The 24372-nt window shown below is 32.4% G+C and overlaps 1 protein-coding gene across 3 annotated transcripts in view; it reads left to right on the plus strand.

Annotated features, from left to right (window-relative positions):
* Window positions 1-24372, plus strand: part of LOC129753869 (actin nucleation-promoting factor WASL) — a 54329-nt gene that overhangs the window by 5319 nt on the left and 24638 nt on the right. For all 3 annotated transcript variants that reach the window (XM_055749721.1, XM_055749725.1, XM_055749731.1), the window contains exon 2: window positions 1302-1611. In XM_055749721.1, the coding sequence (XP_055605696.1) occupies window positions 1492-1611 (120 nt within the window). In that variant the 5' untranslated portion in view covers window positions 1302-1491. The remainder of the gene's footprint in view (window positions 1-1301; window positions 1612-24372) is intronic.

Here is a 24372-nt window from a genome sequence, read left to right on the forward strand (position 1 = left end):
TAAGATTTGGATTTGAAATTTTTACTCTTAATGCTTATGCAGAGTTGAAATACCAGAGTTTCATCATTCGAAATTTTCATTCATATTCACTTGTTAAATTACGAATAAATAATTAAAGAAAGAATTCTTATAGAAAATCATCAGAATTCATCATTCAAATAAGAGGTTTATAATTAAGGATTCTATTATGAAATGCCCTTTACGGTTGTTAATAATCGAGAATTTTCGTTTGGAATTTAGATTCAGAAATCGATTTAAAATGAGAAATTCAGAAATCGATTTAAAATGAGATCCAAAATGCAGAATTCAGATTCGGAATTAAAGTTCATAATTGCCTAAAAAAGGTGAAAACCACCACCACTAATAAGATCTGAATTCATTTTCAAGATTGCGTTATTTGAAAAATCTATAAATTTTAATTTTTGCACAGGTTTTTAAAAAATAAAATGAACTTTTAATGATAATTTTTTGTTGAAAAAATTACTTCAGGTTCAGAAAAATTCAGCTGGAAATATATTTTATTGTTTTTTTGTTTAACATGACATATTCATATTAAAGATACTTCAACGAAGATTTCAACTAAAATCTGAATGCATCGAGAGTTGAAAATTAATCTGATTTGAACCCCAAACCTAATCTTTTGCGTCAACTTCTTGATATTTGATACATTTTCACCAAAGTTTTTCTTTTTTCAATGAAGCCTTCAATATCCCTCATTTATTTAATAAGGCTTAAAAAAACTGAAAATTTTAGGACTTATTTTAGAAAGTAATGATTTTCATTGAATAACTTTTAATATAAAAGAACTTAACCCGAAAAATGTTATACTCTATAACATATTTTTTTACTTTTCGTTATGTATGCATTTTTCAAGCCAAATTTTTTTCAAAACCAAAAAAAAGTGTCCCATGTGACTTTTGGGTCATTCTCAGTTTTTTTTCGATTGGACGTTTTTTCACATAAGACATTTTGCTTGTTAGTTCTAAAATTTACCACTTTTGAGTTATCCCCTGAATGATCAGATTCTACCAAGATTTTTTAGTTTTCAGAGATAAATCAATAGACTTTTTAAAATTTCAGAATAATTAATGGAAAAAGTGATCACGTTTTTTTGGCATCATTGAAGCACGATTTTGAGTTTTCAACGTGGTCGAACCTTTTCAAAATGTTGAAAATATTTTATAAATTTGTAATTTCCATTGTAATTTTTTCAATCAAAATAACTCATAGTGTAGTCTTCTTTCGAAAAATGTTTTAAAATTTTTAACTTGTATGCTAATTTATCCCGAATCTTAAAAAAGTGTGTTAGGTACTCCAAGCTCCTGAACAGAACGAGAAATATCTATCGAAAGTGCTGGACGCCAAAACGAAAAACTCGAACCGAAACCGGAAGTTAAGACAACTACAGTCTTAAGGGCACCTCCAGAGTGTGAGCTTGCATTGTAAAGAGTATTTTTGTGTGAGTCCTACCTAGTTGATAAGGTCCCAAAAATGAAACAACCGACGGCTGCGGATGCCGATCGAGTCGCCAGAAAGGCCAACCGGCCCAGCTCGCTGCTGACCAACGAGGAGAACGAGCAACTCTTCGGGCTGCTGGAAAAGCGCTGTCAGGTGAGTTAATCCACTACCCTACTTGTAATCGGAGGTTTTCAACAACAGGTTGATACTCCAACGTCATTATCGAAAACGAATTCCGTCTTATTTGGTCTTATCAGCTTCTATGGGGTTATTTCCAAAGTAGACAGAAACCTAATTAAGATTTTACCTTGCACGAGTGCCATCCGTAATAGAAACACTTCTTAATAAGTACCAGTTTACAGCTAAAAGTTGCGCAAGACAACTTAACGCATAAAGGAGAGACGACACATGGTTGAAAGTGAAAACTGCAACAACTTCCAACTGGATGCTACCAGAAATGTGAAAAGCATTCCTAAGCTTTTTTCCCCTTAAATCGCGCATCTCAATCGAGCAAATAGGAAACTAGTTCTTAACCCCATCATGTGTCTATTACCTAGTCTAGGTAACTTAGACTAAGACCACCCCTCATGGATGCTGGATAAGCACCGCGATGAGTCGTTGTTATGGACGAGTATGGCAGGAAAAAAACCTGCCTTTTGCAAGTTTGCACAGATGTAATACACGGCTGTTTAGTGCAATTGCAAGCGGTTAGTCTATGTATGGTTTATGCTATTGGTGGAATCGAAGAAGATTTTCCGGTTGGATTTTTCTTGCAACTTTTTCCAACCCACTGCCAAAGGCATCTGGGACCAGTTGTATGTACATACGTAAGTACAAGTCAACAGAGAGATGGGTTTGTTTCAAAAAACATCTTGCGGTGGAGCTTCACGATTAGGTTACGAAGTGAGTTTTACCATAATGGAAATTAATAAAAATTTTACCCCATTCCACGCCTTTTAAATGTTTCTCAAAAATCATTCTGAACATGAAGAAATTTTGTGTACCTAAAAAAATAGAGAAATCATGATTTTTTCATTTTTTTTTTTATTTTATGTATCAAATTTGTTAATGTGAAGCAAAGGGTTAAATTTAAAAAAAAAATAGGTATTGACAGAAAATGTCAAAATTTTCAAATTTAGTTTGATGCCAAATGACATGAAATTGCTTAAAACGTTAAACAATGAGCTGTTTGTAAAGTGACGTGTGATTTCATTCTTTCGGTCACAATAAATAAACCAATACATCGAACTCCGTCAATCGTCGCCCGTCAAAAAAATTCGATTGAAAGTCAAGTAAACTTTTCACTTTCGATTTCATTCCACACTCTCACGCACTGGGTTGTGTTGTGCCAGACCGGAATCGGACCTGATAATGCGAGCTTATACATAAGTGGTCCCAGAGTGAGTTGGCTTTTTTCTATATTGGCTTATAGAGGCCTGATTTCTTACCATCATTTATGATAAACCGACCTAGCTCAAGTTGGCGAAGGCACGCATCGTAGTTTTTTCTAAGCTCACTGGAAAAAAATGCAGTAGGTAACATGTTGAGGTGGGTTAGTTAAGGTTTATCTAGTTGAGATGAGAGGTAAATAACTACTATCTTCAAAAGGCGTAAAACGAGCAGATTTTGCCATAATGCCTATGAAGTTTAGTTTATGAACCAGTCTCATAAACCCACTGCCTGACTGGCCCCCTGATTTGGTTTGTTTTTTTTCTGCTACATTAGCTAAAAGTTGAATGGTAATACACATACCTACCTATACTTAGAAGTACATCTCCCCTCAAAACAACAAACCAACCGACCGAGAGATACACAACAGACAGACCGGTCGGCACCGGTTAGGATAAATGAAAAATTTTCCTATTAAAACTATTAGATCATGTTTCCTTGTTGAGTTGCTGTGCTGATGGTGAATTGAAACTGCAGGAGCAGTCACAATGAAGGGCCTCTAGGGGATGGTTCGGGTCAAATCCCAATCCAATGTTGCATGTTTCTCAACGTGGATCATTCTACAATTTGAACAAATTATTAACTTGGAACACAAAACAAAACAATTGACTTCTGAATACACACATTTGTGCACATTTTTCAGCTACATTAACGAGACGTTTTGTGATTATATGATATAGGATCTCACTGAGCTGTACAAGTACATCTTTCAAAGATATGACGGCTAGCATCTTTCAAATGCTAAAACAACCAGCCCACAGAGAATGTAATCTGTGTGTCGTGACCAAGAATCGATTTCATGACAGCTTCATAAAAAAACTAGAACGCAATCCTCAAGGCCACGGTAGGTGACTCCGAATTTCAACTTTGAATTCTTGAAAATCATGAAGAAGCACGAAAATCAGCTGAAAAAACAAAATGAAATAATAAAAATAATTCTGAGAAAAACAAAATTGACAAAAAAATATAAAAATAACAAAAATTACAAAAAAATCACAACAATTACAAAACTGAGAATAGTGACAAAAATTTGCAAAAACAATAGTACAAAGATGTCAAAAATAGCACAAAACAAGAACAAATGGCAAAACATCAAAAATAAAAAAAAAACATGAAAAAAAATTACAAAAATGAAAAATGACAAGGATGACAAAAATACAAAAGTGACATTTATGCCAGAAATTACAAAACTGACAAAATTAAAATATATTACAACAATTACAAAAATGTAAAAATTACATTTAAAAAATTACAAAATTTACAAAAATGGCATAAATTCCAAAGCTGCCAAAAATACAAAAACCAAAATAATTACAAAAATTACAATTATGATGAAAATGACAGGAATACCGAAAATGTCGAAAATTACTGATACATACAGAATTTTCATTTTCAAAAATATTATTCCATACCGAGTGACCATGAAAATGTATCGATTCTCTCCGAATTGGCCCTAAATTAGTAGGATGACTTATTGCAATGTAAATAAGAGAAATCCAAAGTTTTGGGTGAGTCGTACTCCCCCCTCCGCTCCGAATCGAAGGCCCCCAATTCTTAAAAATCTTGCTTTTTTTCCCAAAAACAGCTATTTTATTTTGGGAATATTTCAGAAGGCTACAGATGAGGTAAGAGCTTTAAGTTATTGTAAATAGAATGCCAGTGTAAATTTTTTTGCACAGAGTTGCTAGAGCCAATGTTTTTGTAAAACATAAAATGCAAATATCAAAAAAAAAAAAAAATGACACAAAAATCACAAAAATTAAAAAAAACGACCAATATGACAGAAATGACAAAAATGATAAAAAAGGACTAAAATGATAAAAATGTTATAAATGACAAAAATTACAAACCTTAAAAAGTAACGAAAATGCAAAAATAACATAAATAACAGAATTGACTAAATTAACAAATTTGAAAAAAAACAACAAGACAAAAATTACAAAGTTACAAAATTAGAAAGTCTTAAAATAAAGCGTACAAAAAAAAAAAAGTTGATGAAAAAAGAGAATAATGATAAAAATGGTAAAATATTTAAAAAATGACAAAAATTACGAAAATGATAAAAATAGTCAGAAATGACAAAAATGTTAGAACTGACAAAAATAACATAATTTACAAAAATGACAAAAAAAAAACAAAAACCACAAAAATGACAAAAAAAACATAAAAATGACAAAAATGTCTAAGGAGACCAAATCAACAAAAATAACAAAATGTCAGAAATGAAATACTGAAAAACTGACGAAAATGATCAATATAATAATGACAAAAGTAACTAAAACTATAGGTATAAATGACAAAAAATGTCGAAAATTACATCGTCAAAAATAATAAATGTGACACAAACGTCGAATGACAAAAATGATGAATATGATAAAAAGGGAACATAACAAAAATAAAACCTAAAAATCACAAAAATGACATTACTGTAAAATATGAAGAAATGACAAATATTACAAAAGTTTCAAAAATTACCGAAAGTAGGTCAATCACAAAAACATAAAAAAGATAGAAATGGAAAAAGGGTAAAAATGATAAAAAATTACAAACTTTTGACATGTTTATAGTTTTTTCAACATTTTTTGTCTATTCTCTATTTTTTCTAATTTTTGTAAACATTTTCATTTTTAAACACTTTTGCTTTTCGGCACTTTTGTTGGTTTTGTCATTTTTTTTTAGTTTTATCATTCTTGACATTCTGATCATTTTTGCCATTGATGTCATTTTTGTCATTTTTATAATTTAAGTTATTTTTAGATTTTTCTCAAGTTTTTTTTTCAGTTTTATCAATTTGTTATCACAGCCATTTCAGTCACAGTTTATTTTCATGATTTATAAATATGAAACATGAAAAAATGACAGAAATGACAAAAATAACCAAAATTACAAAATGACAGAAACAACAAAAAAAGAAAAAAATTACAGAATAGGCAAAATTGATAAAAAAAAATACAAACAGTTGACTAAAAAGACAAAAATTACAAAAATGATAAAAATGACAAACCCACCTACCCACCTGACAAAATGACAAATGACAAAATGACAAAAACGACAAAAATGAAAAAGCGATAAAAATGACAAAAACGACTAAATGACAAAAATGACAAAATGACAGAAATAAAATATTGACAAAAATGGCAAAAACACAAAAAAGGCAATACTGAAAAAATGGCAAATTTGTTGTTTTTTCAAAAATAAACAGATAGTGGTTAAATTTCAAAAATATCAATGAGATAGGCAAAAATGAAAAAAAAATCAAACTTTTATCATGTTTAACTTTTTTTGTCTCTTCCTCATTTGTGTTATCATTTTCATTTTAAAAGACTTTTGCTATTCGGCACTTTCGTTGTTTTTCTCATTTAATTTTTTTTAATTTTATAATTTTATAATTCATCTCGATCATTTTTGTCATTGATGTCATTCATATCATTTTCATAATTTTAGTAACTTTCTAGTTTTTTTTCAAGTTTTTTTTTTATCAGTTTTATAAATTTGTTATTTCAGCCTTTCAGTCACAGTTTATTTTCCTGATTTTTAAATATGAAATATGAAAAAAATTACGAATAGGACAGAAATGGCAAAAATGATAAAAATAACAAATCACAAAAATGAAAAAATAGTCAAAAATGAAAAAAATAGTCAAAAATGACAAAAAAGTCAAAATTGAAAAAAGCGACAAAATTTACAAAAATGACTAAAATGATAGAAAACGACAAAAACTACTAAAATTACAAAAGAGACAAAAATGACAAAATTTGCAAAAATGACAGAAATAAAATATTGGAAAAAATGGCAAAAAGTTTTTTTTATCAATTTGTTATTTCAGCTATTTCAGTCACAGTTTATTTTCATGATTATTGATAATTTAATCATTTTTGGAATTTTTAATCATTTTTGTGATGTTTGTAATTTTTTTTTTAAATTTTCATACATATGTATTTTTTTTTTCATTTCAGTCAATTTCACCGTTTGTGTAATTTTTGTCTGTTTTGATTTTTTTGTCATTTTTGCTGTTTTGATCATTTTAATAAATTTTGTCATTTTTGTAATGCAAGTCCAGCTTAATGGAAAATTAAGAATTTGATGTCTTACTAACATTCAATTGGTAACAGAAGTTCTGAAAAAACGATCAAAGTCCCAAAAAGTCATGTTGTTTAGCTTACAGCCTTTTCGTATATGAGCAGAAGCATCCTAGTTCTTCACGAGTTGAGTGAAACAGCTTTAAACTTAAAAAAAGCTAGAACTAGCATAGGTATAAGTTCAAAACCCTTTCTTTTAATACCCTGTCGACTGGCTGCATTTGCAGAGGTTTAGAATAATTCTTACAAAACGAAAGTAGAAGGGACATTTACAAAATTCAAGCAATCTAACATGATTTTTCGAAGAATTCATAAAAAAAATTCAATAAAATACCTTAAACTTTATTAGTTCCCCCCGCAGTTTGAAAATGTCAAAATATTTGCATTTCATAAATTGTTTAATTCAAATCTAACCTTAAATCTCTCGGAAAAAACATTTTCCTGACAATAATTTTCAAAATTTTAAAAGCCTTTGAACCTCAAAATTGTTTCATTGGCAAATTGAAGTTTCGGTTCTGATTAATTGAATGAAATCTCCCAGAGAATTTGAGATCATCCATAACATCAACTTAGATGTACCACATGATATCATAATGTGGTTTAAAAATGATGCAATGCGGTACTTCAAGATTCCAAGATGACGTCCAAAAATAAAGAAGTTTCCGTGAAAAACAGTTGTCAAAGTTGTTATCAAAGACTTAAAGGAAGGTGGCAATTTTCGTTGAACAAATGGAATACTGGAATAATTTTCTTACCTTTTACAGTGAAACATTTAGATATTTTATATCTCATCACAATTTTTGCAGTTGTGAATAACTATCAAATTACAAAATTGTTCACTAAAAATTTTCAGTATACACACACTTTCACTTACAAATATTAGAAAATGTCTATTTATTCGGTCAATAAATCTTGTAAAAGGTATAAAGCAGGGTATTCTTAAACCGTGAAAAATATAAAATCTCTAGAGAATTCCAGAACCAAATACAGAAAAAAATCAATTTCTCGCTAACATTTTTTCCTTAAAACTTCACATTTTACATTTTTGAGTTTAGGTGTGTCAAAACCCCTTAAAAAAATAACTTCAAAAATTATGTTAAGATGATTGTTAATAAAAATGTTTGACAAAATTTTCAATTTCGAAGAAAATTTGAAAATAAACAATAAAAAATTTCTACAATTAGCCTAAAAATTAACTGGCAACACTGAATCAAATTAACAAAAGTACGCTAATAAAGGTGTATTCTCTACACGGAAAATAAAAAAAAGGTAAAATTTACCTTTTTGCGAGGTGAATTTTTTCCACCCCTCTTTCGAGGTAAATTTTACCTTTTTTTCATTCACCTAGCAAAAAGGTAAATTTTACCTTTTTTCAATTCACCTAGCAAAAAGGTAGATTTTACCATTTTCTCATTCACGTAGTTAAATAGTAAATAATACCGTTTTCCCATTCACTGATTTAAAAGGTAAATGCTAGTTTGTTTGATTTGGTTTCTGCAGTAAAATTTATTTAAAAAAAACACAATTCATGAAAAAATGGTATTTATTTCAAATAAATAGGGACTGTTACCTTATATTTATTTTTAAAATATATCACCGTGTCCTTTAAAAATTGTTGAGGCAAGTCCTTTGTTCGCCAAGCTTGTCAGGTCCGGCTTTTCCGGAATAATATCTGAAGGCTGACGGGAATACAACACGAAGCTCTGTGGGCCGATCTGGAACAAAAGCAAAGTATTATGAAGAGAACCAGCACAACTAAATGAAATCTTAGAAAACACTTACCATTTTGTTCCGATTTTCACATATTGTGCACGAAGCAAAACTTGTTCCTAAACGGCAAAACAGCTTAACCTCAATAAACGGATTCGTCGAATAGTTACTTTTTTTCGAGATGATTTGTACCGTTTTGTTTAGCTCAATCCAGGTCAACTTCACCTCGCTACGAGGTAAGTTTTACCTTATTTGGATTTACCTTTCTTTCTAGGTGGATTATACTTTTTGATTCAGCTCAATTCAGGTGAACTTCACCTCGCTACGAGGTAAAATTTACCTTTTTGGATTCACCTTTTTTCTCGGTGAGTTGTACCTTTTTTCATTCTTTGTTTCAGGTATATTTTACCTCGCTGTGAGGTGAGTTTCACCTCGAAAAGGTAGAAGTTACCTTTTTGGCTTTTGCGAGCGTTTACCTTTGCTGTCTTGGTAAATTTTACCTTTTTATTATTTTCCGTGTATGATAATCTAATCGTTGTTGCCTTCAAACAAAAATTGTGAAGATGAAGGGAAAAAATTATTTTACGAAGAATTTTTTGGCACTACTAACTCAAAATCGATTGATTGTGTAAAGTCTGTTTCACATTAAATCTGGTCGCATCTTTTCATTTACTGCAGCGCCCCTAGTTGTCACATCGCGAATCTATTGACAGTGTTTTGATCCGGATAGTGGTGAAAATTTCATCAAGATTGAAGCAGTCAGTCAAAAGTTATCGACGATGGAGCGCGAAAGGCGAGGGAAAATTCTGCACACTCACGTAGAGAAACCGACGTGGTCAGGAGTAAAGATCGCGAAATTCCTGAAATATCCAAAATCGATTGTAAATTCGGTGCTGCAACGTTACCGGGAGACCCTTACGGTGGATCGAGCAAAACAAACCAGGCGTAAAAGTGGAACATATGACAAAGGTTGTTCGATCAGTTCACAATTATCCTGGAATCTCCTTGCGTGATTTGGCGAAAAAGTTCAAGACGAACCACAGTACAGCTCGACGAATTTGTTTGCGAGAAGGCTTGCGGTCATATCATGCAAGCAAACACCCCAACAGGACGCTGAAACAAAACCTGGTTGCCAAAACCAGAGCAAGGAAGTTGTACGAGAAACTGTTGACCAAGTACAACGGATGCATTTTGATGGACGACGAAACTTACGTCAAAATGGATTTTGGACAAATACCCGGTAACAAATTTTACCTTGCGAAGCGTAAAGGGAATGTTGCGGGTAGATTCAAGTTTGTTTTCGCAGATAAATTTGCTCGTAAGTTGATGATTTGGCAGGGGGATCTGTAGTTGTGGGAAGAAGACTAAGATTTCCATCACTGGGGACACAATGAATGGAAATTTTTACCAAGAAGAATGTCTCCAGAAGAGGGTTTTGCCATTCATTCGGTCCCACAAAGGTCCGGTGAAGTTCTGGCGAGACCTGGCAAGCTGCCACTACTGCCGGGATGTCGTAAAGCGGTATAAGGAGAACAAGATCGATTTTGTTGAAAAAAGTATCAATCCACCAAACTTTCCGGATTTTCGTCCCATCGAGAAATATTGGGCAATAGTTAAGGCCAAACTGAAGAAATGTGGCAGAACCAGGAAAAACCCCGCTCAAATATAAAAGTGATGGAACAAGATGGCGAATAAGGTTACCAGCAGTACTTTGCTGAAAATGATGGGTGGTATCACAAAAAAGATTGAAAATTCATCCGAAAAGCTGACGAATGATTTTAAAGTATTTTTTTCCTTAAATTGCAATAAAAACCCTACAAAATGACATTTTTACTTTTTTTGTACGTTATTTCTTTGCAGAAAAATGATCTATTTTATCCGACCAGATTCTATGTGAAACAGACTTTATGTATACTCCTTTGGCTCTGCTGAGGGCTTTCAGATGCATTTTTGCAGGAAGAGTGAATGTAAATGTAAATCATGAAGTTTACGTTCCACACGTTCCACAGCTCGACGAATTTGTTTGCGAGAAGGCTTGCGGTCATATCATGCAAGCAAACACCCCAACAGGACGCTGAAACAAAACCTGGTTGCCAAAACCAGAGCAAGGAAGTTGTACGAGAAACTGTTGACCAAGTACAACGGATGCATTTTGATGGACGACGAAACTTACGTCAAAATGGATTTTGGACAAATACCCGGTAACAAATTTTACCTTGCGAAGCGTAAAGGGAATGTTGCGGGTAGATTCAAGTTTGTTTTCGCAGATAAATTTGCTCGTAAGTTGATGATTTGGCAGGGGGATCTGTAGTTGTGGGAAGAAGACTAAGATTTCCATCACTGGGGACACAATGAATGGAAATTTTTACCAAGAAGAATGTCTCCAGAAGAGGGTTTTGCCATTCATTCGGTCCCACAAAGGTCCGGTGAAGTTCTGGCGAGACCTGGCAAGCTGCCACTACTGCCGGGATGTCGTAAAGCGGTATAAGGAGAACAAGATCGATTTTGTTGAAAAAAGTATCAATCCACCAAACTTTCCGGATTTTCGTCCCATCGAGAAATATTGGGCAATAGTTAAGGCCAAACTGAAGAAATGTGGCAGAACCAGGAAAAACCCCGCTCAAATATAAAAGTGATGGAACAAGATGGCGAATAAGGTTACCAGCAGTACTTTGCTGAAAATGATGGGTGGTATCACAAAAAAGATTGAAAATTCATCCGAAAAGCTGACGAATGATTTTAAAGTATTTTTTTTCTTAAATTGCAATAAAAACCCTACAAAATGACATTTTTACTTTTTTTGTACGTTATTTCTTTGCAGAAAAATGATCTATTTTATCCGACCAGATTCTATGTGAAACAGACTTTATGTATACTCCTTTGGCTCTGCTGAGGGCTTTCAGATGCATTTTTGCAGGAAGAGTGAATGTAAATGTAAATCATGAAGTTTACGTTCCATGGATGCGCGGATTCACCTTAGTTTTGACTAGATGGTAATTCTTTTTTTTTCTTGATTGAAAATAACGCAAGCTTTTCTATTATCTGTTAGAATTTATTTGTATTGAAGAGACTTGAAAAGGCAACAGTCTATTTCTTTAGCAAGAAAAACTTTGAATTTTATTTCTCAACATAAGCAACCCAACCGAATGGAAATAAATTAATGCTAAAAATAAACCCGATATGAATTCCTAAAATGTAGAGCACCATCTAATCAACATGCTGAATGCATAGACGCAACATTGTGCAACACTCTCATGCACTTACCCACTGACTGACTTTGAAACGCATGAATATAACATAAAGTGACATCTGCCAGCAACATGAAGCCAGCAAAAAAAAACCGAGAAAACTAAAATTCGTTTTATAAGGTGCGATCGGAGACTTATTACTATTGTTTCTTTTTTCATTCCTTAGCTCTCCTTTCGGTTGCCACTTCCCTACTTCACTGTTATTGTTGTTTACTTTTTGAATTGGCTTTTTTTTGGTGGTCCAACTTACATTGACCACCTCTACTGTGTTGTGTTTACCTTCCGCAGCCTTTTTGGCACATTTAATGCTCGGTATTAATTTTCTGAAGGGCTGCCCCTTGCTTGTTACATTAAAGTCGCGAAGCGTGATCGCTGCTGCTGAGTTTAATGAAGCGACAAATTTGCACTGGAGTTTTTTTTTCTGTTGTTTATTTATTTTCATCTCTTTTGACCACCGACTGTGAAGCTCTATTCAGTTACGTGTTAAATTGAGCAGATGACATTAGATGCTGCTAATCTTCTTTATTGTTTGTTTTTTTCTCTTTACTATTTCGGTTAAGTAAGTTTTTCATGTTTTGATTGCAAAATCCTTTTTGTTTTTGGGCTGTTGCATCTTTGATGTGAAGTTTGTTTTATGGGTTATATTTACTTCTATAATCAGATATCTACTTCAGATGGTCTCTTAACATGATTTATCATAAATATTTCTGAAAATATGACCTCAGGTTAATGATGCAAATTGTCAATTGCGGGGCTATCTCCATCGAAATCGAATTAAGCCACAGTGTACAATTTTCATCGGACGATTCAAACTTATGCCGTAGGCTAACCATAAGATAAATTATTTTTTTACGAAAAAACTAGTGCAAGCAAAAATTAGCTTAATTTTCCTTCCATCATCAGTGAAGAAGCCAACGAAATAATTTCTCCACCTCGAGGCTCAAACAGACACGAAACGAAAAACCAAACCAAACCAAACAAACAAATCAGTTGCCAGCAGAAGATCATTTGGATCAAATTGGAAGTGCAATTGCAACAGCAGCGGCAGCACGCACGAAATTGGGAAATAAACCTTCTGCTTTTTGGTCGTTGTAACAGTTTGCCATCACCTGAGTGAGTGAGATCAAGCCGGCGATCGGTGGATGATGGAAGATTCGCAAGTGTTTTTGCGAAGATGCCGGCACATATGTATAAACATCGAAATGGGAAGCATTATCACAAAAGCATACAAACGTCGAAGCCGGGGCAAAATATTGCGACGATGCACATCATTTACATAAGAGAAAGAGCAAGAAGTTAAAACAAAAATGCTGCTATCGTGCACAATGCGACGGTACTTACATTTATCTAAGTAGTAGAAGAGGGAAATTGAGCGATTCTTTTTGCATAATAACTGGAGTAAAACCAAAAGAAAACCACGACGAGCTAACAATAATAATTAATTGGGGGCCCATGTCGTCGCATAACGGGCGGAAGATTTTGTTTTGATTTATTTTTTGCCTACGATTCATTACAGTTGATGGGTTGGAAAATATCAACATCTGTATTTCTCGCGTGAGCTTTTTTAGAATTCACAGAAAACTGCTGCAAAAGTTATCAAAACAACTTTAAAACTGATATTTCACATAAAGAATATGTTGTTCAGGCTACAATTATTCTAAATGGAAAGAAATTACGACTAGTTTATATTACTTTTTATATTTTTTACTAATAAAACTATTTGTTTACATTTTGTTTTATACGACGTAATTAAATCTTGCGCAAGATTTGTATTCTTCTCTTAGACAGCATTTGGAGTTTTTATTTCATTTTCTACTACTCTTAGCTATTAGTACTTATCAATTTTAGAAAAGAAGTTGTAAAATCCTGCGTGACCTAAAGTTGCATTAAGAAGGCTCTTCAGAGCATACTGATCCCTTTTAAGCATGTCTACAGCATTGTACTTAGCTCAAAAATTAAATTCATATGGATGCTTCTAGAACTTATCTATATATATAAAAATGAATTTTTGTCTGTCTGTCTGTTCCCTATAGACTCAGAAACTACTGAACCGATCATCGTGAAACTTGGCATCTGAGGGTTTTTGGGGCTGGGGATGGTTTCTATAATAGTTACAAACCGATCCGACTTAAGAGAAGGGGGACTCCCATACAAAATTTGTAGTTTTTCGAAACAAATTAAAGTCATGACATCCATTTTCTCGAGATTTTTTTTCCTTTGGGCGGTTTGTTTTTCGTCTCCATGGTCGAGGCGTCGCGAGCCAACGACGCGAGAGGATAGTAACCATGGCATAGCATACTGTTCAGTGGGAATATTTTGGCGCGTATTTCTCAACCAAGCATATTTTCAATGCAAAGGGTGGCGATATGAAGCCTTGGTGAGATTTTTTTCTACTTGATTCCTAGCTCATTTGTACGGCACATGGTTATGAATGACGCCTAGATGTGATCCAGATTGACATTTTCCCGATCGAATAAAATATATACATTTTTTCCAAAATCTGAAATCGAAAAATCATGGCATCCATTTTTTGAGATTTTCTTTTCTTTGAGGGGTTTGTTTTTCGTCTCTATGGTCAAGAAAACGTCGTCGCAAGTGGATAGTAACCAAAGCTGTTCGTTGATCGCTGGAAAAATTGAACAATTAGGCACCTGTTTCTCAACCAAGTACCTATATTTCTTATGCACGTGAGGGCGATATGCAACCTAGATATGTTTTTTCTTGCTTAATTGTACACAGCATGTGGAAATAAATGACGCCTAGATGTGACACGGATTGGTATTTTATCAATCGAATCTAAAGCAATTGAAAGATTTGCAAAAATACTTCCATATTTGTTGTCCATATAGCATTTGTTGTCTAAAAATATAAATTTAGTTCTGATGCTGATGAAATAATGGTATGACACTTTGCGGACAATCGGAAAAAAAATGAAAGTAAAAAAAAATTACATACAATTTTTTAACCCATTTTGCCTACAAGGTTATTTTTGAATCATATTGATAACAGAAATATGAATAAGCTGTCTACATAGGTAGATCGGAAACATTTTGTTGAACATTTAAAAATGTACTTAACTGAAAAAGAAGAAGAAAAATCTGATCCGACACATGAACTGATCAAGAGCCTTTTCTTTAAATAAGAAAAGATAGGACTGACGTGTTCATGAGTGAAAGGAATCAGAAAAATAAACTGATTTTTATTGACCAAAAGTAAGGGACTTCTGATGCAACTGATATTTTTTGCTTTAATAAATTTACAAAAAAAAAGAAAATTGCACTGTATAAAAATGTGAATTTTCATACCATGATAAAGTTTGGGAAAACTTCAAGCTATAATGTCTCATGTCCACGAGTTTGGCATATGGCGAAACATTTTTTTAACATAATTTTGGCGCAAAAAGGATAGATATTCATATAGCTTCGAAGGGCCAGGATGGTGAAAAAGCTGTTTGAAAATGTTTATTAAAAATCCTTTTCATCGTTTTTTCAAACTTCTATAGCTTATTTTTTTCAACTCCATAAAATACATCATCTAAAGCTAATCAGGGAAGTGCTCATAATACAGAATTTAAGGAATATACTCAAAAAACTGTCCCGATTCACGCTATTGATTGGTTTTCAAAATTCTATTTCCATAAAGTAAAATGTGCAATGAATTCCAATATGCGAATCTTTTTCATTCAATTAGAAATTTATGTAAACTCGAGCCAGGTAAATCAGCCTACCTTCTTCAAGCAGTGGGGAACAAATTTGTAAAAGATGGGGGAACTCCCATGTAAGTTTAAGATAAAGAGCTTTTCAAAGAAGGGACCATATTTTAAAAGAGGGTTTTTTTTCGTACTGATATTTGGCATAACTCAAAAATTTATGTGACAAATTATTTTATTTACATAGTATTCCGTCTCACGACATAACTTGACGAACATAATTCCTAAAATTCACTCGGTTCATAGCAACCGTTCTCCAATTTCTCGGGCACCCCACGTTCGCCAGATCACGCTCCACTTGGTCTAACCACCTCGCTCGTTGCGCCCCCGCTCGTCTTGTTCCTACCGGATTCGTAGCGAAAACCTGTTTTGCAGGACAGTCGTCCGGCATTCTCGCAACATGTCCCGCCCAGCGTATCCGGCCAGCCTTCACCACCTTCTGGATACTGGGTTCGCCGTAGAGGCGCGCGAGCTCGTGGTTCATCCTTCGCCTCCACACTCCGTTCTCCTGTACGCCGCCAAAGATGGTTCTTAACACTCGTCGCTCGAATACTCCGAGTGTACGCAGGTCCTCCTCGAGCAATATCCATGTCTCGTGCCCGTAGGGAACAACCGGTCTAATGAGCGTCATATACAGGTTACACTTCGTGCGAGGGCTAAGTCTTCTCGACCGCAGTTGCTTGTGGAGTCCATAGTAGGCACGACTTCCGCTGATAATTCGCCTCCGGATCTCACGGCTGGTGTCATTGTCTGCGGTCACCAGTGAGCCGAGATAGACAAAGTCTTCGACTATCTCCAGCTCGTCGCCGTCGATCGTGACCTTGTTATTACTGGACAAGCGGGTTCGGTCGGTCTCGGATCCGCAGGCCAGCATGTACTTTGTCTTGGACGTATTAATCATCATGTGACAAATGTTTTTATGGAAGTTCAAAACTTACCACTTTGGGAATAAAGGTAGAAAATCCTTAAATATTGACAATATTTGAGTCATTATGAAACTTTGAAAACAGAGTACAAATTCAGATCTTGAAAAACAAGTTTAGAGATCAAGCTTCAGTAAATAATATATACCATCTTTGAATTGCAATTCTGTACTCCAGCTGCACCTCTTATCTCAAAGTTTATGGTTCTAAACCATGATGAGGTTTGATTTAAAAAAAAATGCTAACAAAAATCTAAAGTTGTATAAATTTTTACAAATTACTTTTTTTTTTGCAAGGTGTAGCAATGCACACCGGGTCAGCTAGTTAACAATAAAAATTCATAGACATTAGATTTTTGTATTTCAGAAACCGACCCTATATGTACATTAGGAATATGAAAACATTCATGGTCCAAATTTGAAAACCAGCAATGCACATTTTGTAGAATGTACATTTTGTAAACTGACCTGTGCAAAACTTCAGCTTATGGGTGCCTGAAAGCGCTCGATTATTTGACCCTCAAAAATTACCTAAGGGCCCGCCCGGACCAAAGATCAATTATCCAAATCGAAATTTTAATTTTGATGCCAAATTCAAAATTCAAGATCTGGAACAAAAAATTTGACCAAGAAATCTACTTTCTGGGGCAGTCGATTTTCGAAAAATTAACAAAATCCCAGAAAGTCGAATTTGGTCAAATTTTTTTTTTGAATAACACCAGATATCGACGTTTAAAGCACTTTCTGCTTTAAAGTCATTTGGCATAGAAAATAAAATGACTATTTTACCGTTTTTTTTTCAAAATAAAAAATACTAAACAAATCACCAAATTGACTTATTTTACAAAAAAAAAATGAATAAAAAACTAACGTTAATGAAAAATACAAAAATGACTGAATTTACAAAAAATAAAAAAAATGAAAAGTAACAAAATTTGAAACAAATTACAAAAACATACAAAAATTTTAAATCTTTGTAATTAATAACACAAATTACGAAAATGACGAAATCGAATAAACTGACACAAATCTAGCGTAACATTTTATAAGGGCGAAATTAGCAGTAAGCTCGAAACGAGAAAAACGCGTTTGAAATTTCAGAACATCCAATCAAATCCCATTTAAAAAATCGACCACTTTTTGTTCAAGAAAATCAAGAAACGTGCATAACATTCACTTATTGTTCGTTGGTTATCAAGAACTTCTACTTTTTCCATTAAATTTCAAATATTTTCAAATTTTGCCCTTTTATGTTTTCGATTGCAATAAGCCATTTCCCCGCTTGTCAAACGAACTGCTGATTTCTCATATTTACATTTCCTGACCAGATAGTAACGAAATAAAATTGGCAATGTAATTTTGCAAGCGCATCTTGGCCAGGAGAATTTAAATTCTTTATTTAATTAATTGAGAATTCATAACAAGTTAAGACATGAAGGTACATACATGCATTCTGCTTTAAAACAGATCAGTGTTAAATTTCAGCTCAATTGTGCTTCATGAAAAATGACAATAATGGGCAAAGGTGATATTGACAAAAAAAAATATATAAAAATAACAAAAATAAACACACGATAAAACTGACAAAACTCCTTCTTAAGTTATATTATTTTTAATTATAAAAATGGCTAAAATAAGAAAACTAAGAAAAAAGGTAAAAGTGACAAATATGAAAAATAAAATGACGTACCGTGAACGGCCCTAATTCTGCGCAGTTAAGGATTTTTGAAATGTAAAACATAAACATAGCCATAAAAATGAGCCTTACAATGAATTTGCACAAAATTTCGTTTACAGTTGGGCCAACTACCGAACTCAACGGTAAACATAGAGAAAATTCAATTAAGGAGCAAAAATTTTGAAAAATTCCAACTTTTGTAAAAAAATTCGTGTGGCCCTTATTCTGCGCACTATATCCTGTTCGTTCCTAATTCTGCGCATGTGCCCCATATTCTGCGCACCTACATAAAACCAGCGAGTGAGCCGACAGAAGAAGCATGTAGTTCTCCTAGCTAGAGCCATTTTGTGGCCCGTCGGAACTGAACGATTATATTTTGTATTAAAAGAACACGATTGAGAACGCAAATCGAGTTTTTATTTTACGTCGATAAAAAATTTGGTTTGGAAGGATTCTTAAGAAATTCCCACTAACTTTACTGATTCGGATACCCAAGCTTCTTAAAATTTATTAAAAAACCTGCGATTAAATGTTTTCTGATGCATTGTATCCAATTTTTCACAGCTTTAACTTCCGTTCTCTCCCGTTCTATTCTTTCTGCGCATTAGGAACATAAGTAAGCAAAAGGTGTCAAATTCTGCGCATTGATAAATCTATTGTTTGGATTAAAAATAACACTTTTTTCACAAAAATTTGTATCAGTCGTGTTCAAAATTACTAAATCTTCCTCGTAAAGGCATTTCCAATGAGAAAATAATGTATGACACTGTTTGTTTTTGTTTTCAAAACACTTTAGCTGTACTGCTAACGGCGGCCATTTTTCAACGTTAGCTTCCAATATTTATTTTGATTTTTTGAATTTCTCGTGAACCATACATCCAATTTCAAAATAAATGGAGCCAAATTGAAGATAAACAACTGAAGAGATTCTGTTTGTTATATGGATATTTTATTCTTCCAATCTTGAAATATTTCAGTTTGAATATGAAAATGCGCAGAGTTTGGGACTGCGCAGAATTAGGGTCGGTCACGGAATCGCAAAAACTGAAACGAATGACAAAAAATACAAAAATTAATGAAACCTTAAAAAAATCACCAAACTGACAAATTTTACAAAAAAAAACTTAGATGAAAAAATTCGAACAATACAAAATTTACAAACAAAAAAAAAATGCAAAAGTAACAAAAGTTTGAACAAATCCCAAAAATATATAAAAAAAAATAAAAGTTTGTAATTAATAACATAAATTACGAAAATGAAGAAATCGAATAAATAAACTGACACAAATGACAAACATGTCATTAAAGACCAACACGACAAAAATGATGAAAATTACAAAAGGACAAAAATGACAGAAATGAAAAAAAAATGATACAAATGACAAATATTTCAAAAATGCCTAAAATGGAAAAAAATGATAAAAGCTTGTAGCTGACGAAAAGACAAAAAAATACAGAAATGACAAAAATGATAATAACAAGAAATAAACTAATGAGAAAAATTGCAAAAAAGTATTCCAGATTTTGTCTCGGAACTGACGAAGGTTCTTAACAATTTCTCAAATTATATTCTTCTAAATAAGGGAAATTTTGATTAATCTTCGTGTGAACACTATTTTTGGTCAATATTTGTCAATTCAGCATAGAGAAGGTTTGTTTTGATAATTTTCAATTAAATATTTTTATGCAATTTTCAAATTTTTCATATACATACTAAAGATATGCAAAACCATATTGATATGTTTTGTAAATTTACATATTTTAGATTCATTTATCAATTGGGGTCTTATGAAAACAGGAACTGTCATGTTTAATGGAATTAATTAAAAAAAAAATGACGGTAAAAACTTTTATTTTATTTTTCGGCATATTTGTTCGAAATTACATAAGCACATAATCACCCGGTTCCCTTTAGTTAGATGCTGAAAAAATTGGAATTTAAACATTTTCAAGCTCCACGGAACTTAAAATATTCAATTTATACAAAATGTAAAGACAATTTAAAGATGATTTAACTGGTAGTGTTGGAACACAAAAATATAAGGAAAATAATCATTAAAACAAATCTGTTCAAGCATGGAAAATGTGGCTAATTTGAACGATTAATTCAGTCTAGTTAGACTATAAAACTCAAATCCTTTACATCTTGAAAACAAGGAATATTATAGTGGCATTACTAAAAAACACGATAAAATCTTAAAATTAAAAAAAAAACTCTCCTTAAGAAAAATAACATTTTATTTGTAGGGTTGTGTTTTGGCGTTGAAAACGTCACTCTTACAAAAAATTAATCATAAATCGATAGTTTTCAATAAAATCTACGCAACGCATATTTTGTCATTTTGGTGTAATTTTTGTTTGGAAATATTGTATTTCAAAAATGATATTTTTTTCAAAATCGAGAACGAGGGGTGGGCAGATCATTCTTAAAAATAAAGGTTTTTTTTTTTTTGGAGGCCTCAGAAAGTCTTTCAGAAAAGTTTGACGAAATTTTGGTAAGATTTTTTTTCGCTGTGCACACCTGACATGAAATGACCCACATACCTTTTGCTTTAAAACTGACTCGTGCTAGATTTAAATTCAATCGAGCTTCATGAAAAATTATTATAATATCCAAAATGGAAATTGAAAAAAATATGAAAATTATAAAAATACCCACACGAGAAAACTGACCAAACTCTCCTCCAAAATCATAAAAAAATTTAAAAATTTATAAAAATGAGAAAAATGAAGAAACAGATAAAAAAAAGTAAAATTGACAAAAATGAAAAAGATTTAATTTTTTTTTTTAAATGACGTATGCAAAAATGGACTCAAATGACAAAAATTACAAAATTCAAAAACTTTCAAACAAATAACAAAAAATGAAAAATATTACATCAATGAAAAAAAATACAAAAATGACAAAATTTACAAAAATAAAAAAAATGCAAAAGTTACAAAAATGGAAAAATGTTACAAAATATATTAAAATTTTAATTCTTTGTAATTAAAATAAAAATTACGAATATGACGAAATCGATTTGACACAAATGACAAAAAAATGTTAAAAGACACAAACATGACAAAAATAACAAAACGAAAAATTACAAAAAGACGAATAGGAAAAAAATTACAAAAGAAATTTTTTCGAACACTTTTTTGATTGAATTTACCACTTTGGAGCGCGTTTTCTCGAAACTATCATTAAGGCCTTTGTACCCCTCTGATCCCAAGCGCCTCAATTATGATAGAAGTATCAAAAATTACAAAAATCAGAGAAATGAAAAAAAATGATGAAAAGTGATTAAAATGACGAAGTGACAACAATGACAAAAAATTCAAAAATGCCTAGTATGAGAAAAATGATAAAAGCTTCAAAAATGACGAAAAGGCAAAATCTACAGGAACGACAAGAATGATTAAAACATAAAATACAAAAATACTAAATTTGTAGAATTTTGTCCAGTCGTCCAGATTCCTTTAATGCATGACTTTTTTAAATGAGAACAGCAGTTATTGAGTCGGTGAAATAATAACATTTTAATTCGAATAACACAACTGAACAGGTTCGGAGTCATTATTTTGAGTTTTATGTGAGTTACGGCCCCTCAAACTTAGGTGCAGAAAAATGTTTGTGATTGATTGAGATTGAAACATTTGTTAAAATTTCAGAATTAGAAGAAACAACAGCGATTTTCTGAAAACTGCTTTTTAGGAAAAAATAAAATAAATAAATTTTATTTTTGCAATTTTTTGCATACTTTCTTCGATATCTACCACATAGATTAAAATATTGTGATACAAATACCATGAGCTAAATTCTTTTAATCTCAAAAATATTTTATCTGAATACAAAACTTAAAAATTTTCATGCGTTTCCGAGATATTTGGATTTAAATGAGTGTTGAAGGGAAAGAAGGGATACGAAATGAACAAAGCACCACTTTAAGTGGTACTTAAGAAATAATGTTGATATTGTAAAAATACATAAGTCACTTACGTATGTATTTCTATCAAAAAATACGTACCAAGGTGGTATTCAAAAATTTCGTCTTTTTTAACAGTAAATCACTCTTTTCCAGTTTTAAGTTGTGGATGGCAGCACTATCTTTCAGTTAAACTAAATTAAGGCTCAATATCGATTTGCCGGGCGCAACCTAGAAGCTCAATTTATCTTTCGAGTCTGAACTCGGCGTTGGGTAAGAAATAAAATTGAAATTTTTTCACGAAGGTTGTTTATTAGGAAGTTTTACTACTGGTTTGAGTATAAAATGTGTATTAGACTGAGTCGATTTAGGGTAGACATTTAATTTCTCACATCCTAGGGTCTTAAAAGTTGCGTTTTGGTTTCGAACTCATCCATGATTTTTTGCAAAATTTTCAAGTAACGTTCACATAAGTAAATTTGAACTATTGAATATTTTGTTCTGAAAAATCCACATCATTTTTGTTTTTTCTGTCGAACCGGACCTGGTGCTGGGTTTTGTGCCAATTTATAAATTAAATTATAGGAAATTTATCGCTGAACAACTTGGTAGAAGACCGTAACTTCGTATCTTGTTAGACAAAAAGTTATTAGCAGTTGAATAGAAGTATGTCTTTAAACATTGAAAATCAATCAATTCAACTGACAACACTGCTTGTGCCTAGAGGGGTATTGCATGACTACTTTTCAAGCAGTATCTCGACAGGCACGAGCAGTGTTGTCAGTTGAATTGATTGATTTTCAATGCTTCAAGACATACTTCTATTTAACTGCTAATAATTAACTTTTTGTCTAATAAGATACGAAGTTGATTTTTTGAAACAAAATATTTCATTTTCCCATACAAACATAATATTCAAATTTACTCATGTACACGTTACTTAAAAATTCTGGTTAAAATCATGGATAATTTTTAAACCAAAACGAAGGCCCTAGGGTTTGAGAAATTAAAAAATTACCCCAATTCGACTGAGGCTAATGTGTATATTTCTAATTTTGGCAGTATATTAGAATGTTGTTTATGCCATTTTGGTTCTGCTAGAGCAAGCGTCGAGTAGCAAAAAAACTGAAAATCTTTATATACATATTTGTTAATATTTGTTAATTAATTTTCTCGGCCTATAGGTGAAAAGTTATGTTTTTTTTTTGTAAAGAACACTTCTACTTACTTTCGGATAGAAAGTTGAAAGAAATGAATGATGGTGAAAATGAGCGAGTAGAATTTTATTTAGAAGCATTATCATCACATACCAAATTTTCGTTCAGCACGGGCTAACAACTAAATATAAAGTGGTTAGCCTACAGATAGAGTTTTGCGGCGAACCACGCTTAACCCACTTATGTTTGGAAGTAGATAGATTCAATTCTATCTGTATCTACTTCATCGACAAAATGAGTTATCTTTGTTGCGAAACACCCATTTTTTAAGGACACTTTAAATTCAATTCGGATTTCTGAAGACCACAAAAATCATAACTAAAATCTTCATCTGATAGCAGACATTTTTATAATTTCGAAATATTTTTGTTTATAAGAATCAGTTCAGTATCTTTGGTTTCAAAATTACGGGTCCAACCGATAATTAGTTTTTCTTCTACACATTCGTAACCATTTGAGAAAAAAATAAAAAATTAGGGAGTGTGGACCTTCTCATTTGAAAAAAAGGCAGAAAATTGCATGTTCCCCATACCCATTTTTGAGATAGGGTCAATTACACCCTAACCGTGAAGGAAGTTTGAGATTGAAATTATATAAAAAATGCATTACACTAGAAATGGAAAAGGAAATGACAAAGTGTTGTTTTTTAATGATGTTTAAACGTGATGCTTCAGCGTTTGAAATGTATAGTCCTATCACAAATGATTGGTTAATTACCGATACATCTGTTACTTTTTATACTATTTCGGATGTGCCTTATCTCAACCCGTTTAAAAATAGACTTCGTTTTGTGACTTATGAATATTGAAGCATACTCTTGCATAACAGAGCGAGCAACAGTTAGATATTATCCAAAAACCTATCTACAGAAGGTTACAAAACCGTTCGTGAGATTGAACGCCGGCTATCGAAAGTTGACACTCGACTCGAAAGTGCTCGAAACTCAAAACAAACCCAAAAGCGCCCAAAACCTAACCCGATAAATACTCTTTTA

This window comes from Uranotaenia lowii, chromosome 1 (genome assembly GCF_029784155.1).
Source record: "Uranotaenia lowii strain MFRU-FL chromosome 1, ASM2978415v1, whole genome shotgun sequence".
Taxonomy (NCBI): domain Eukaryota; kingdom Metazoa; phylum Arthropoda; class Insecta; order Diptera; family Culicidae; genus Uranotaenia; species Uranotaenia lowii.